Source organism: Echiichthys vipera (genome assembly GCF_963691815.1).
Source record: "Echiichthys vipera genome assembly, chromosome: 9".
In the NCBI taxonomy this organism is placed as follows: Eukaryota; Metazoa; Chordata; class Actinopteri; order Perciformes; family Trachinidae; genus Echiichthys; species Echiichthys vipera.
The window spans coordinates 9,990,177-10,007,038 of NC_139834.1; the positions used below are offsets into that span (position 1 = coordinate 9,990,177).

General features: G+C 38.4%; 1 protein-coding gene across 1 annotated transcript; it reads right to left on the bottom strand.

Annotated features, from left to right (window-relative positions):
- Window positions 1-820: 820 nt before the first annotated feature.
- Window positions 821-7,481, bottom strand: LOC310951542 (chitinase-3-like protein 1). The gene is made up of 12 exons (XM_083919822.1): window positions 7,387-7,481; window positions 6,376-6,407; window positions 5,857-5,883; window positions 5,536-5,740; window positions 5,389-5,445; window positions 4,653-4,818; window positions 4,430-4,554; window positions 4,208-4,331; window positions 3,941-4,123; window positions 3,699-3,815; window positions 3,436-3,568; window positions 821-3,220 (listed from the first exon to the last, which is right to left on the bottom strand). The coding sequence occupies exons 2-12, from the start codon at window positions 6,398-6,400 to the stop codon at window positions 2,394-2,396; spliced, it is 1,989 nt and encodes a 662-aa protein (XP_083775948.1). The 5' UTR covers window positions 6,401-6,407; window positions 7,387-7,481; the 3' UTR covers window positions 821-2,393.
- Between the last annotated feature and the right edge of the window lie 9,381 nt (window positions 7,482-16,862).

A 16,862-nucleotide genomic window follows, 5' to 3' on the forward strand; every position in this document is an offset into this window, starting at 1 on the left:
TCTCTTTAAAAGTAATTTAAAACCTTAAATATTAATTTATTTTTTTGCAGCAAAGTTCATCTTACGATGCAGTAGCTGACTCTGATATCATATCAAGAAATGTCTAACAAAAAATGTATTCCTTCATCTGAATGGCTTTCCCATGATTGCCAGCTTGTCCCTTGTTATATTGTGTTGTTTATATTACAAACATCTGATAAAAACAACAAACAGAACAACTAAATATAGTTAAAGAACAACAAGACATTCAGTATATAAGTGTTATTGTTATGTAGGACACATTGCATAAAGGGTTAATACAAACCAATGAGAACAAAGCCATACAACTGGTTTAGATGTATCATAATGACAGATATATGCAACAACCATATAATTAATTAAGGTAGGTCAGATTAAATGATGGCAGTGAAAGAAACAAGGACATACACACCCAAGATGTTTCAGATACACCTACAATTATCAAACTCTGCAGTCTGACATCAAGACATCTGCTCCAGGAAAAGCATGCCAGGCACACCCACGTAGTACAGCTACGCACAGCTCTGGTAGAACGTGCTGGTCTTTACTACGTGTAGCTACATGCTAATGGCAGACAAACCTGTAATATTGGTTACTTGTTTTAAAAGAAACATGTGCTGCAAAAGAGCATCTCATGGAGCAGTATGAGAACGTTGTTTTTTACATTAAAGCATGTAAACATGCTCTAGTTGAAACACAAAATACATGTATGAACCTCAAAAAAAGTATATAGGTCCCCTTTAAGGAAATGAACATAAAGGAAGGTGAAATTGTTTATTTGAAGGACATTACAGGGGAATCAGAACTTAAGGGTGACATGACAGACATGACACATCTCAGGTCATCAGGCAGTTATATTTGGTAAATAAAAGCACCTCACCAAAACTAGATTCTGTTCTAGGTACAGTTATAAAGCCACTATTTTAATGACCTGAGAGGTCAGATTTCCATCAATCCATTTTCTTGTGCTAGGCAGAGTCACGGTTACAGCAGACTAAACAAGATAGTCAAGAGGTTACTCTCCTAAGCAGCATAATCCAGCTTTTCTGTGAGATAATTAGGCGAATTAATGTTCCTAATAAAATTCAAAAAAGCTTTGTGTTTATGTTACGCTGGTCTGTTCAGCTAAGATGCTGTGCAGGGCAGTTTACCCCCTTTTTCTCTCGTTTCTCTCAAACCTTGACCTGAAAAACACGTTCATGCTCCCCAGCTGACTTCTGTGATTCCCTCACTCTCTATCACGTAAATGAATTCTGTTTTTTTGTTAGTTGGGTGAAACCAAAGTTCTTTTTTGGATCCCAGCTGAAAAACTTTGGAAATCAGATTCCCAAACCACCTCAGCTGGCCCCTTCAGATGTGATAGAAGGAGCAGGATGTCTGCCTCTAGCTTGCTCTGGATGTCTGAGCTCCTCACCTTGTTCCAAAGGATGAGCCCAGTCACCATACAGAGGAAACAAATTTAGGTTCACTGTGCATTGTTGATAAAGTCTAACAACTGACAACAAGTGAAGTACTCTTTACAAGTGACTTAAATCCTGCAATATTCTTTATATTTCAGTATAGTTCATCTTACATTGCAGTAGGTTGCTCTGATAACAAGAAATGTTGGACAAATACCTTCTGCTACTGTGTCTTCTAATTAATTCCTTCATTTGAATGGCTTTAGTGTGAGTGTGAGTGCTAGCTTATCGCTTATCGTAAATTATAGCGTTTATTTGACACACCGGGGATAAAAACAAACAAACAAAATTTTATTAATTCATTATTAATAACTTAGTTATATTTATTTGTTTTTATTTACATGCAAACTTACAGTAAATGAAAATATATGCAATATGTACCTGTATCTGTGTCACTATGTTAAATGAATCATACAATCATAAATATAAATATGAACCAAGAGATGAGAACATACCCATACAATATGGATAAATGCACCAATAAGGACAAAGATATACAACAATCATATAATTAAGTAAGGCATGTCAGATTAAATGATGACATGGGAGGGCAGACACACAAACCGATTTAGATACTCCTACAATTAACATAGTTACAAATGTCATTATATTAATTCATTGTGTTCTTGTTTGCTGAAAAGGGAAGGAAGTAAATAAAGAGATCAAACCATATTCCCATAGTTTTGGAATTACAGTTGAGACAGAAAACTTATGGAACTCCCTCTGATAATGTTAGTGCTGACATTTGATGCGTAAATTGTGTTTGCAAATTGACCCAACTAAAGATAAGTAGGGCCTAAAACAGCAAGCAAAACAAGAATAAATTGTAGATGTTAAGAGCGTTTAACAATGCACTCCATACGTTAATCAGAATAAATATTACTATGAAAAATGAAATTATTCATGTGCAACTCTTTAACCGAATGTATAGTCACAGCAGGTGCATATTTCATTAAAGATCAAACCTGCTGGGCAGATTTGGAGGAAGCTTTGACCATTAGCGCATTGGTAAAATGTTGTTGGATCAGAAGGGTTTCTGTAGTACCCATTTTCCACTCCTACACAATTTCTTCCAGGTGGGATATTGGTGGTCATAGTTGCTGTTGTTGCAGCGGCAGAGGTAGTGGTTTTCTTATTTGTTGTGGGAATGGGAGTTGTTGTGCGTTTGGCAGTAGTTGGGGCAGTGGTGGTGGTTTTCTTATTTGTTGTGGGATTGGGGGTTGTTGTTGTGCGTTTGGCAGTAGTTGGGGCAGTGGTGGTGGTTTTCTTATTTGTTGTGGGATTGGGGGTTGTTGTTGTGCGTTTGGCAGTAGTTGGGGCAGAGGTGGTGGTTTTCTTATTTGTTGTGGGATTGGGGGTTGTTGTTGTGCGTTTGGCAGTAGTTGGGGCAGAGGTGGTGGTTTTCTTATTTGTTGTGGGATTGGGGGTTGTTGTTGTGCGTTTGGCAGTAGTTGGGGCAGAGGTGGTGGTTTTCTTATTTGTTGTGGGATTGGGGGTTGTTGTTGTGCGTTTGGCAGTAGTTGGGGTAGAGGTAGTGGTTTTCGGATTTGTTGTGGGAATGGGAGTTGTGGTTGTGTGTGTGGCAGTTGTAGGGGCAGTTGTTGTAGGGGAGGTTGTTGAGTGGGTTTTTGTTGTAGGGGGCGTTGTTGTGGGTCTAAGTGTGGCAGGAGGATTGGTTATGGTAGTGGGCATCGTTGTAGTTGTGGTGGTAGGAGGAATTCTAGTAGGAAGCCCAGGAAAACCTAAAAGAATCAGATTCAGATATTGTGTTAATTGCTCTTTAATCCTGTTCTTCATCATATCTTATTTTACTGAGGATGGCTGGATTTCTTAAATGTAAGAACACACATTTGCTATAAATAAAGACGAATGACATTAATAGTGATAGCATTAAATCAACATTAAAAACATATAACATATGACAGAATAGGGTATTAAAGGTTTGCATTTTGGTTACCTGGAACCAGCAGATCATGGAGGTGGCTGATGAAGGGATTGTTGCCCTGTTTACAGAACTGTCCACTTGTGTCATCCAAGTCCAGAGACCAGACAAAGGCTCCGCCAAATTTGTTAGTTTCTAGGTAACTAACCTGAAAACATGAGGTACAAATATTTCAACAGCTGAAGTCATGTTGGTAAACAATCATTTAACCAGACTCGTGTACAACTAGTAATTTCCAAAGGGATCATAGAGCAATAGTTTGAATAAAACATGATTACCTTAGTATCAATGCTCTCTTTGTTGTCAAATCCAACCCACTGATTTTCTGTGGTAGCATATGGAACTTTCTGATCATCAATCAGCTCGACTGTTACATTTTCAAGATAAATGCAGGTCTGAAAAGAAGGGTCAAATGTATCCAACAATAGATCGAATGTATTCATCCAAAAAGAAATTTGATGCGGTGAGTCTACAATAAGGATGTTATTATAAGTTAAGTAAATTCCCAATGCAGTTTCACCTCATAAGCAGCCCAGAATCCTTCTTCCCCGGTGTAGCAGCCTTCTTCACCAGGACCACTGGCTGGTGCTCCAACAACACTGGAACTAGTGGAGAGGTCAAAAGCTCGCCCATATGCCGCAAACCCCATGTTTAGCTTTTCTGTAGGTGCTCCCTGGTCTCGCCAGTAGCGCAAGGCAAAGTCCTACAAAATGGAGAAAAATAAACATTTCAAATGACAGGGCATCTCTAAATAGAAAGGTGTTTAGGTATACACCTCAGTACTTACAGTGTTCAAGTATGTCTTGTTTCCAGTATCTAGGGATCCCTGGAACAAGGGGCTGTGATGTCCTGTGACACTTTCCCAGGGGCCGTGAAAGTCAAATGTCAGCACATTAATGAAATCCAGGTACCTGATTAAATGTAGAAGAAATCCCGTTAACCAAAACAGGACAGCAGGTAATCATGGGGGATATAATGTTAATGTAAGAATTACAATAATTAGATTTACGTGGCAATCTGTGCGACTTCATAACTGGCATCAATGGTTTCTTTCTCAGCAGAGACACTCGCAGCGATGATTAATCTGTCACGATTAGCTGCTGTTTCCTCAGCCACAAAGGCCTCTTTGAACTCCTGTACAACACAGAAGCATGATTCATTTGCAGTTTTTTAAATATATTTTTATACATGCTATAAACAGAATGGCATATTTCTGAGAGTGTCTCTCTGACCTTGCACAGCAGTGTAAATCCCTGCTTGTCCTGTGGTTGGCTTCCAGCTCCTCCGGGGTTCCTCCAGTCAAGGTTTAGCCCATCAAACCCATTTGCTCTCAGTAGTGTGATAACAGATTGGATGAACGTTGCTCTGTTTTCTTGTGTTTCCACCATTTTACTGAATCTGGTGAACATTTGAACAAAACATTGCTCTCAAGAAGACACTCCACATAACGTTTTAAAGGTGCTCTACACCAAATAGTGAAAAAAAAAGTCTGGGATTGCCTCCACATAGCTCTCATCCCAATATCTGGAATAAAAATGTTTTTTCATTGCTGCATGCACTAACAGCATGCACAGCTGGAACGTCTATCACAACCAAACCACAGAGGGGAGTTCACTTTTAAATGCAATCACATCATTATCATGCTTTTGGTTTCACATAATGTAGGTGGGTATCAGGTATTTATATTTCTGTTTGTTGAACTATGAACTACTTTAACTATCTAAGTGTGTATTTGCATTATTAGGTAGTTGCTAAAATTTTCAGCGAATATTTTGTTTGTGTGTCCTGATGGAATCACGACATTTCCTTGTTTGTGTAATCAAACACCAGCATCCTAACTTATTTGTATCAAACAAGGACATGAATTGGCAAAGCAAGTTTCATGGACAGGAAAATACTTAAAAAGCTGCTTACCCATGTCTTTGCACTGGCACATAAACAGCCTAAATGTTCATGTAAATAACTTACTTTTGTGTGTCAAAGGTCAAGCCACCAACTGCCAGCAGGGTTTTGAGCTTTGGATTTCTGTGGAGGCAGAAATGTTCAGTAATGATTATTTACCAAAACATACAATTTTGCATCATTTCCCCGATATGTATAGGCAAAAACACTTACCTGGTTTTGAGTTCATTAAAGGACTGATAGAGTTGTATATCAGTTGCATCACTGGGGACCAGCTCATTGACATCGTTTATGTCAGAAAAGGCAAATATCAGATGGGTGCACTGGTCGGGATCGATATCTGAAACCGTGAACTTCCCGTCCTCAGCCCTATCTTCAGCCGCACTGTTATAGTAACACACAAGCCTTGTGGAAGAGGCTAGCACATGGAATGATGGTGATCAAGATCCTTGTTTACCAACAATCGTTAAGTTAGGGACATTTTATTCTGCTGATAAAACTGTTAATTATAAATGATCCATGTCATAAACTTACCCAAGCTGGCGATGATCAGACAAAGACCTAAAAAGGTGACACATTTATTAGTATAGGTTAAAAAAAGCTCAACAGGTTAGTTTATCCAAATTACAACATTAAAAAAAAAATACTGGTTTTCTCAGTCAGTTCTACTGGTCTCCAGTATTATATTTATGTTTGGTTTTATTTGCCCAGGTTTATTAGATATTGCTCTCTTTGATTTGGATTTTACCCCATACATTGGAGGTGAATGTAATTTCCTTTTACATATTAAAGCTTCATCAACATGTGGATATTGTCTCTGGAAAGAGTTGCTAGAAAATTTTTATAAATGCTCATTTTAAATGGTACTGTGATTACAAAAAAGCCAACAAATTTTATTAACTCTTACTGTAATATGAGAGACATAAACATGGATAAACAAAACAAAAAGTGTCTGTGTGGCTAAATATCAAAGAAGATAGGTGAGATAAAGTGTTTCCATGATTTGGGCGAACTGACTCTTTAGGGAACATTAACTTGATCAACGTGTCTTACCGGCAGTTAGAGTGAGTTTGGACATGGTGTCACTATGTGGATAAGCAGAAGAAAAAGAAAAAAAACAAAACAAATGGTTAATTATGCAATACAAAAAATGCTTTTAAAGTCAGAAAAACAGCACATCTTTGATCAATTCTAGTTTCTAAAACCATTTTTTCTATTAAGGTCGAGTTATTTTTTCAATATAATGTAGGTCTTTCTAATTAGAAACAACATTTTTTTTGCCGTATAAAGTTTATTTCAATTACATTACAACATATAATTACTTACTGAAATCACAACTTAAACACCACATTGGACAGTCAATCTCATTAATGGAGGTCATGATTATGTTTTTTATAACATGTTGTTATGAGATATTTATCCAGCATGAATGAGGCTGTTGGAACCCTTGTAAAATAATTTCACACACTAAGCTTTGAATTCACCCCTGAAATAAGTCCCAGTTCATTATAATATAGCCTGACTTACAGATTACAGCATGGTAAATCAGTGACACATTGTCCTGTGAGGGACACCCATTTACTGACTCTCAACGAATGGTGCCAAAAGCAGACAGTATCAGTAAGTGGCTACAGAATGGTTCCCTGAATATTATGTCATATTATGTACATTTTGACACCTGTAGCAGAAATCAGACTTCAATAGGACCCCACAACATTAAGTTTCATGAGGCGAACAAAGTCAATATATATTGAATAATTTTAGGAATAAAATGTTATATCCTATGAATGATATATGGACAAACCCCTCTGTAAAAATCTTCAGAATATAGATATGACTGTAATTAAAACAATAATAAAATGATCACAATATGAATAGAACTGGAACAACACACAATAACAAAAACATTCGTGACAACAACATTAAAAGGCAACAAGTCTACATAGTGCATGCAGGTTCAATTATTAAAAATGTGTTTAGTTTAGCTAAAGAGATTAAAAAAGCAGTAACAAATAAGTCCCTTAAGAATTGCTTTGTCAAAATCAAATTAAAAGGGATACTCACAAATATATATGCCGAAAGAATCGTGAAGCTCTTCTGTAACTGATGAATGACTGATGTGTGGTGGAGCTGTTCTCTGGTTAGACTGTTTTAAATTGAGGTGACAGCTGACAGGGTGTGACAGTCAACTTGGGTGGAGATAATAACTGTAATGTCCTAAGTCAGTGCAAAAGAACAAAGTCACATTGTGCCAGGCCCTTTTGACGTTGATTTGAATTGTATTTGCTGAAATGGCATGATTCCATGATGCTCACATTTATGTTCAGCAAGTTCTTTCACTCTAAATGTAGAGGGACTAGGAGAAATTTTGAAATTGACCATTTGAAAAGTTGATGCAGGATTTTATATTTTTTACAACAATCTTCACACGAGGTTAAGTAGTCATTAGAGCAATCCTTCTAAAAATGTTTTTTTTAATTTATTTCAACATCATACGTCACACGCGTCCTATAAAGTGGACTAGAGTTAATGTTGCCCCTGATTGGAGAAACCTGGAACTTAGTGAATATAGCAGCAACAAAGGTCTCCATCAAAACTCACACCAGCAATGTTGCGATTTCATGGTCAGCATCTTTAAACCCTAGACCATTAGGACAACTCTGGTATATTTTTAACCATTAATCTAGGGAGTCTACATCTATGTTAGATGCATTGAATTATAAAGGGAAAAACAAAACAAACAATCCTGTCTTCAACAAATATGTTTAATAAACGTCATACATAAAGTATGTACATTTACAATAAGCCTAATTGGTAAAGACAAAATAACAATACATACGCTGAAAACTGGTTGAAAACTACATATTAGCCTATTCATGTAAGGCACGTCTAATCTATTACACAGTGGTTAAAAATGCACCAACACGGACACACCCACATGAGCTTCAATTACAAAGAAAGCAATAACTGAAATCATCAACAACATCGTCATCAAATAAGGCATGTCCTGAGACAATGCTATGACAAAACAAATAGCACACACACCCAATTTGCTTAGAAAAACCCATCTACCATCTTGTTGTTATGACAAAGAGTACTGAACAGAGTATTGCAGGGTTATAGTTACTTTAATCATGAATTGTTATTTTTGTTCCTCAAAGGGGAGTCATACAATAAACCTTTTGACTTTTTCCAGAGAATATGAAGTTTTAATAGCAAAAGCTGAGTTGAACTAGGGGACTGTGGAAAGCCTGAACCCAAAGTGTCTAGAGAAGTCAGTAAAATTTGTAAGAGAAATTTGGAGTCCAGATCTAAACCTAATAGAGAATATCTGGAAAACCCTTGGTGACAAAGTAATGGCTTAGAAACCCACTACAGTTACTGAACTGTGACTTCAAGAAGAATGGACCAAGATCAAACCAGAGCAGTGTGAGAAACTAGTGATGTCTTGTGGGCGCAGATGAGCTGAAGTCATTCAAAGAAAGGACCTCTACACTTCCTGTTCCTTTCTGAATCCTATAGCCCGAAGAAAACACTGTTCAAAGCTTCCGTTCTGACACAATGGTTACCGTTGTCTTTTGTTATTTTTGTTATATTATTTTCACAAAATAAAGGTTATTGTTGAGTTGGTTATTTAAAAAAACATCAAACAGCAGATCAAATTCAGATCCATAAAAAATAACAGTATTTCAGAATTAATCATCCAAGTCTGGATAATGTAGGTATTTTATTAATTTTTATTATTATCAACTTATTAATTCAGTGACATTAATTTTTATTAACATGTGATAATACAGAAGGCTATTTTATAACAGTATGTCCATCACTGCATTGTGTGTGTGTGTGTGTGTGTGTGTGTGTGTGTGTGTGTGTGTGTGTGTGTGTGTGTGTGTGTGTGTATATGTGTGTGTGTGTGTGTGCGTAGTGCAAATCCAGTCACGCAATGGCTAAATAAAAACCAAAAAGAACACACCCATACAACAATGACCATTACATACACCATAACCATATAATTAAGTAAGGCATGGCAGATTGAATGATGTCATTAAAAAAGCAAGCGCATACACACCAAACTGGTTTAGATACACCTTTATCTAGACAGCAACAGGACAACAATTGTTTAATACACAGTACACGTTGTTAGTATTATGTATCTATCAATGAAATTATATAAATGATACTGTATATTGACAGAATAATAACAGAATGAATAATTTTGTTATTTGCTAACTGTAAAAAAGAGAAGGTAACAGAAAACTACCCATTTTCCCATTGTTTTGGAACTTTATAGGGGACAGGGCAAGGCAATTGCTTCACCACAAGAAGCTTACCGAAATTTGTAAATAATTGTGCTAACATTTCGTGTTTAAATCGGGCTTAAAAATGTATTAACCTAAGTTTAGGTTACTGAGGCCTAAAAAAGCAAGCGTAACCAACCATAAGCCTTTTCTCATGGAAATTAAAAAACAGAGAAAATTATAAAAAAAAATGCTTTTGACAAAATTGATATATATATATAAACTTAGTATATATAGTAATATATTTAAGGTGAACAGTGTACATAACTTTTACCTTAGCATTAACAGCAACAACACCATTGATCACCGCATTTGCATTCACATTCACATTCACATTCACCTACACAAGTGGTTAGGTAATCAATATTTCTGTGGTGGCATATGGAAATCTCTGATCAGTAATCAGCTGGATGTTAACCATTTCAAGATATAGGCAAGTCTGTAAAAAGTTTCAAATATCACATTCAGATCTTACATGTTGAACAGAAATTTCTTACACCAAATACAGTAAAAGCTGTTTGGCAGTAATTTGGTTATTGGTATCACTTAATCTCCACAGCTTGCAGTTTTACCTTATAACAGACTTTGCCACTTTAGCAGCCTTCTCCACCAGTGCTTTTGGCTGGAGAGTCTGTGCACACCACTGCTGCCTGCAGTATAGGTTTCATGTTTGCAGGAATGTCACTGCACCAAATATTGTGGGATGCTTAAGCAGCAAAACTAAAAAGAGCAGTTAAATACTACACAGAGGAAACACAACATAACTCTAAGCTTCTGAAATATTCAATTAAGTCATGCTGATGTGTTCCTTGAGTGTAAAAGTGCACAGTGGTGCAGCAGTTCTGCTCTGTTCATATTTTAGAGAATGTAGTTAATATTTGAATAATGTGTTATTGCCCCTACCTGCAGCCACAAATCATCCATGGATTAACCCAAATCCGTGTTATACAGTGTCAGAAATAGGTTGTGATAAGAAGTAGGAAAAAAATGTCTGAAAAGAAATACAATAGACTTGTGACCCGAGGAGGAAACCAGAAGAGAACAATGCAAACCAGAAGTCTCCCCAGAAGAACTTAGAATCCATTTACAATCCATATTTTTTTGTTTCATTTGTTACTGCTATTATTGCTATTATTCATATTCTCATCATATCAATGCTATCACAGTCAACGTGAGAGGACCCTGGCTCATGGGCCAATAGTCCCCAGGATCCCACAGCAGGCGCACATGTCTTCACAATGGATTTTAACTCTAAAACCTCTTTTGTATTGCAGAACAGTTTTTTAAAGGCTCTAAAGTCAAGAAATTATGCTACTTTGGATACCCTTCTCATTAGGGAAATGTCTGTCAATACACCACATCTATGTTGCAAAACTGACCTTAGTGCTACTGCTGTCCTCTTCCTTGTTTCTATCTTGGCTTATGTCTTTCTTTGAGAAAACCTTTCTGTAATATAAGATTTCCTGTAATTGTTTATTTTTGCTTTTTGAGCCATCATATACTAATTGATAATATCATGATCATTGTTTTAAACCCTTTTTCTTAATTTTAGGATGCCAACTTCAGGGAATACAGATGAAATCTAGCCTCATGACTAATTCTGACATATTTACAGTAGCCTATTGTTTATTGTTATGCACAATCCCTGAGAAAAAGAACTGAATAGTAAAAAAAGAAAAGTAAGAAAATGCTTGTTCTGCTCCTCTTCAAATTCATACCTTAATTTGAATATTTTTTGGCAGCTTGTCTCCACGCTAAATTGTTTTGTATCTCACATTAAAAGACAAAGAAGAGGGGTGCCCGGTGACTGAGTGGTTAGAGGAGCCACCCAATGTAAAGAGGCTGAAGGTCCTCAAGGCAGAGGCCGCGGGTTTAACTCTGACTTGCGGCCCTTTGCTACATGCCCATGAAACTTCCAAAAAATACATTTATATTTTTCAAAAGACAAAGAACAACAAACTAGTGGTATTTGAATTGATTTATTGTTTAATTATTATAATTATTATTAAGTTAGTCACTTTAAAGTATTTATCTACATGTAGACACAGCATAACATGTATGCAATGTGCAATATGTGTGTCATAATGTAAGACAAATCTATTCACTTAATGGCAAAATATGAACAAACAAGAACACACCCATACAAAACGGATAGATACACCAGCAATTACATATAATTAAGTAAGGCATGTCATATTGAATATATCAGTGAAAATACAAAAACATACAAACCCAACAGGTTTAGATACACCTACAATTAACGGACACTTTTTAATACACAGAAAGTTGTTAGACACATTTATAAATAAAATAATAAATATCTAATATTGTATATTGACAGACATGGATGGTAGGACATTGCCATGCTTAACACCCACTCACAAATGAATGAAAATACATGTTACTAAAGGTGTAAAGGTTAGGTGTTATGGCATTAATGCAAAATATAGTTATTTTCTAAATGAAAGGAATCAAGGAAGTAAAAGAGATTAACCATTTTCTCATTGTCTTGGCAGTGGTGAAAGGGAGCTTACAGAGTCCATTTGTAAATATTAGTGCTGACATTTGATACATACATTGTTTATAAATTTACAGAAATGACAGACAGTAAAATGGTTCACACCCTTATTACAAACCAATTGGATGCACTTTTCAAAGGCGGGTATCTGACTGTACAATTGTAAAGTCAGCAGAGATGAGGTACAGTAGTAGGTGTCAAGTGATTGGTATTGTGCAGAGGACATAAATCCCAGGATAATGCTTTTTATAAGCTAAAGATTATTCAGTTAATAACAATAAAGATAAACTACTAGACAAACAAATTAATAAATGATGAATAAGTAATGGATTCATGTGTAATGAATTAATACAACCATGAAAGTGGACGGCCATGTAGATCAAGGAATTAGTAAATTATCTTTGATTGATGTTTACAAATTAAATTCAATGTAATACATTAATGCATAGTTCAGCAGTTGAGAGTGTAAAAAGCAACGGTGAGGATTATGAAGCGAGTTCAAATTTAATTTTACACCTTCCAATATGGGCAAAGGACAGAGGAGAAGTTGGTGGGGGAAGTTTCTGGAGCGTTCAACCATTCTTGAACATCGGGGATTCCATCGTGGAGTTGGCTTGAATTTTTTTCCTCTGTCTCTGTCTCTCTCCCTCTGGAGCTCTCAGTTACTGCATCCTCTAGTTGTGGCAGTGTCCCATAGTCAACTTAATAACAATAACAGGCAGGAGAAGTCAGTGCAGGAGTAGAGAGATCTAGTTGTTGCAAGACTCAAGCTTTTTCAGTTCTAATCTTTGTCATATTAGAACCAAGATATAGAATAGACTGCATCAAAGCTTATTGCTTCTGGTTGGAGGACACTTCCAGGATGCCTGAGTGGCTGAGTTTGAGGCAGACCTCTAGGCAAGGACTGAGTGGAGGGATTAGAGTCCAGAGTTCAGTGTCTGTAGGTCACAAGCTGAAGGAAGTTTCTTCTGACTTCATCTGTCAGTATCTTCTGTGTCCTGGTGTCTCGGTTGCATAGAAACTCCACACCTTCCCCCTACATACCTTCTCCTTTAAAAAAAAATTTGGTTCTAATTTCTTCATGACACATTAATGAAGTTAGCTACAAATGTAATTCTCCCGTCTTTTCAAATATGGCACTCTCAACTACTGATCCCAACCAAACACCTATTTTGAATACACAGGACATCATATCATTAGTGGGCTATGAAAAAGGAAATGACAGTATTAAACCAAGTTTAAATGTAAAAATTGCAATCATGGACACCTTGATTGTCTGGTATCTGTGTACACATGTCTGTACGGAATAGAGAAAAAATATAAAAGCAAAATACAGTTTAATGTGTTAGTATTTCTTACCAATGGAATGTCTACTCTCTTTCCTCTAAGGTGAGGGGAGAAGAGGAGAGGTCTGCTACAGTTAGTTGTCATTCATTAGGGAGCTACAAGACTTGTACACAGCTTATTATCAATATTGTGTAATGTGTATTACATTAAAAAGATTAAGATATAATAACTGATAACTGAATAATAATATATGATAACTGAGCAATCATGAAAAGGAAACATAACTTAAGTACTTGTCAGGGGATGAGTTAAACATAGCTTTGAGATTTTACAATTAAAAGGTTTGCAAATTAAATTTCAAAAAAAGGTTTTGATTAGTTGACAGCTTTTGGTGTCTTGTCTGTTGAAGGAAACCTAATGCAGCATTCCTGGCCCTCTAAGGGAATCATGAATTAATTAATCAAGTAAGTGGATTTTGATGGTCATGATAGTCATTCAATGATAACCTTGATAATTGTAAATGGGAATTTCAAGGTGTTTAAGGAGTGGCTATGGTAGCGTAAAGAAGCATTATTGTAGAAGTAGTAGGCAGTGTTGGGGTTGTACTTGCTGAATTTGATAGGGTAGGCAGAGTTTTGGTAGTAGTAGGAGCAGTTGTGGTTGTTGAAGTTGTTGTGGTGAGCTACGTTGTGGTGGTTTTGGTAAAAGTAGGCAGTGTTGTGGTTGTTGCTGCAGTTGTTGTGGTAGGTTGGTCTGTTGGGGTTGTTTAAGGAGGAGCCGTTGTTGTTGTTGTAGAGGGGGTTGTGGCTGTAGTTTGAGAGGTTGTTGTGGTTGGTGAAGTCGTTGTAGAAGGTGTGGTTGTTGTGGTAGGTGGCATAATTGTGGTAGGGGTAGCTGTGGTTGAAGTTGGAGAAGTTGTTGTGGTTGGTGAAGTTGTTGTAGTAGGGGGCGTTGTGGTTGTGGTTGGTGAAGTTGTTGTAGTAGGTGCAGTTGTTGTGGTAGGGGGAGTTGTGGTTGGAGAAGATGTTGTTGGTACGGCTGTTGTAGTAGGTGGGGTTGTTGTGGTAGGGGGAGTTGTGGTTGTAGTTGGAGAAGTTGTTGTGGTTGGTGAAGTTGTTGTAGTAGGGGGCGTTGTGGTTGTGGTTGGTGAAGTTGTTGTAGTAGATGCAGTTGTTGTGGTAGGGGGAGTTGTGGTTGGAGAAGTTGTTGTTGGTATGGCTGTTGTAGTAGGTGGGGTTGTTGTGGTTGGTGAAGTTGTTGTAGTAGGTGGGGTTGCTGTGGTAGGGGGAGTTGTGGTTGGAGAAGTTGTTGTTGGTGGTGAGGCTGTTGTAGTAGGTGGGGTTGTTGTGGTAGGGGGAGTTGTGGTTGTAGTTGGAGAAGTTGTTGTGGTTGGTGATGTTGTAGTAGGCGGGGTTGTTGTGGTAGGGGGAGTTGTGGTTGTAGTTGGAGAAGTTGTCGTGGTTGGTGAAGTTGTTGTAATAGGGGCCGTTGGGGTTGTAGTTTGAGAAGTTGTTGTGGTTGGTGAAGTTGTTGTAGTAGGTACAGTTGTTGTGGTAGGGGGAGTTGTGGTTGGAGAAGATGTTGTTGTTGGTACGGCTGTTGTAGTAGGTGGGGTTGTTGTGGTAGGGGGAGTTGTGGTTGTAGTTGGAAATGTTGTGGTAGGGGGAGTTGTGGTTGGAGAAGTGGTTGTAGTTGGAGAAGTTGTTGTGGTTGGTGATGTTGTAGTAGGCAGGGTTGTTGTGGTAGGGGGAGTTGTGGTTGTAGTTGGAGAAGTTGTTGTGGTTGGTGAAGTTGTTGTAGTAGGGGCCGTTGTGGTTGTAGTTGGAGAAGTTGTTGTGGTTGGTGAAGTTGTTGTAGTAGGTGCAGTTGTTGTGGTAGGGGGAGTTGTGGTTGAAGAAGTTGTTGTTGTTGGTGAGGCTGTTGTAGGAGGTGGGGTTGTTGTGGTAGGGGGAGTTGTGGTTATAGATGGAGAAGTTGTTGTTGTTGGTACGACTGTTGTAGTAGGTGGGGTTGTTGTGGTAGGGAGAGCTGTGGTTGTAGTTGGAGAAGTTGTTGTGGTTGGTGAAGTTGTTGTAGTAGGGGGCGTTGTGGTTGTGGTTGGTGAAGTTGTTGTAGTAGGTGCAGTTGTTGTGGTAGGGGGAGTTGTGGTTGGAGAAGATGTTGTTGGTACGGCTGTTGTAGTAGGTGGGGTTGTTGTGGTAGGGGGAGTTGTGGTTGTAGTTGGAGAAGTTGTTGTGGTTGGTGAAGTTGTTGTAGTAGGGGGCGTTGTGGTTGTGGTTGGTGAAGTTGTTGTAGTAGATGCAGTTGTTGTGGTAGGGGGAGTTGTGGTTGGAGAAGTTGTTGTTGGTATGGCTGTTGTAGTAGGTGGGGTTGTTGTGGTTGGTGAAGTTGTTGTAGTAGGTGGGGTTGCTGTGGTAGGGGGAGTTGTGGTTGGAGAAGTTGTTGTTGGTGGTGAGGCTGTTGTAGTAGGTGGGGTTGTTGTGGTAGGGGGAGTTGTGGTTGTAGTTGGAGAAGTTGTTGTGGTTGGTGATGTTGTAGTAGGCGGGGTTGTTGTGGTAGGGGGAGTTGTGGTTGTAGTTGGAGAAGTTGTTGTGGTTGGTGAAGTTGTTGTAGTAGGGGCCGTTGGGGTTGTAGTTTGAGAAGTTGTTGTGGTTGGTGAAGTTGTTGTAGTAGGTACAGTTGTTGTGGTAGGGGGAGTTGTGGTTGGAGAAGATGTTGTTGTTAGTACGGCTGTTGTAGTAGGTGGGGTTGTTGTGGTAGGGGGAGTTGTGGTTGTAGTTGGAATTGTTGTGGTAGGGGGAGTTGTGGTTGGAGAAGTGGTTGTAGTTGGAGAAGTTGTTGTGGTTGGTGATGTTGTAGTAGGCAGGGTTGTTGTGGTAGGGGGAGTTGTGGTTGTAGTTGGAGAAGTTGTTGTGGTTGGTGAAGTTGTTGTAGTAGGGGCCGTTGTGGTTGTAGTTGGAGAAGTTGTTGTGGTTGGTGAAGTTGTTGTAGTAGGTGCAGTTGTTGTGGTAGGGGGAGTTGTGGTTGAAGAAGTTGTTGTTGTTGGTGAGGCTGTTGTAGGAGGTGGGGTTGTTGTGGTAGGGGGAGTTGTGGTTATAGATGGAGAAGTTGTTGTTGTTGGTACGACTGTTGTAGTAGGTGGGGTTGTTGTGGTAGGGAGAGCTGTGGTTGTAGTTGGAGAAGTTGTTGTGGTTGGTGAAGTTGTTGTAGTAGGTGGGGTTGTTGTGGTAGGGAGAGCTGTGGTTGTAGTTGGAGAAGTTGTTGTGGTTGGTGAAGTTGTTGTAGTAGGGGGCGTTGTGGTTGTGGTTGGTGAAGTTGTTGTAGTAGGTGCAGTTGTTGTGGTAGGGGGAGTTGTGGTTGGAGAAGATGTTGTTGGTACGGCTGTTGTAGTAGGTGGGGTTGTTGTGGTAGGGGGAGTTGTGGTTGTAGTTGGAGAA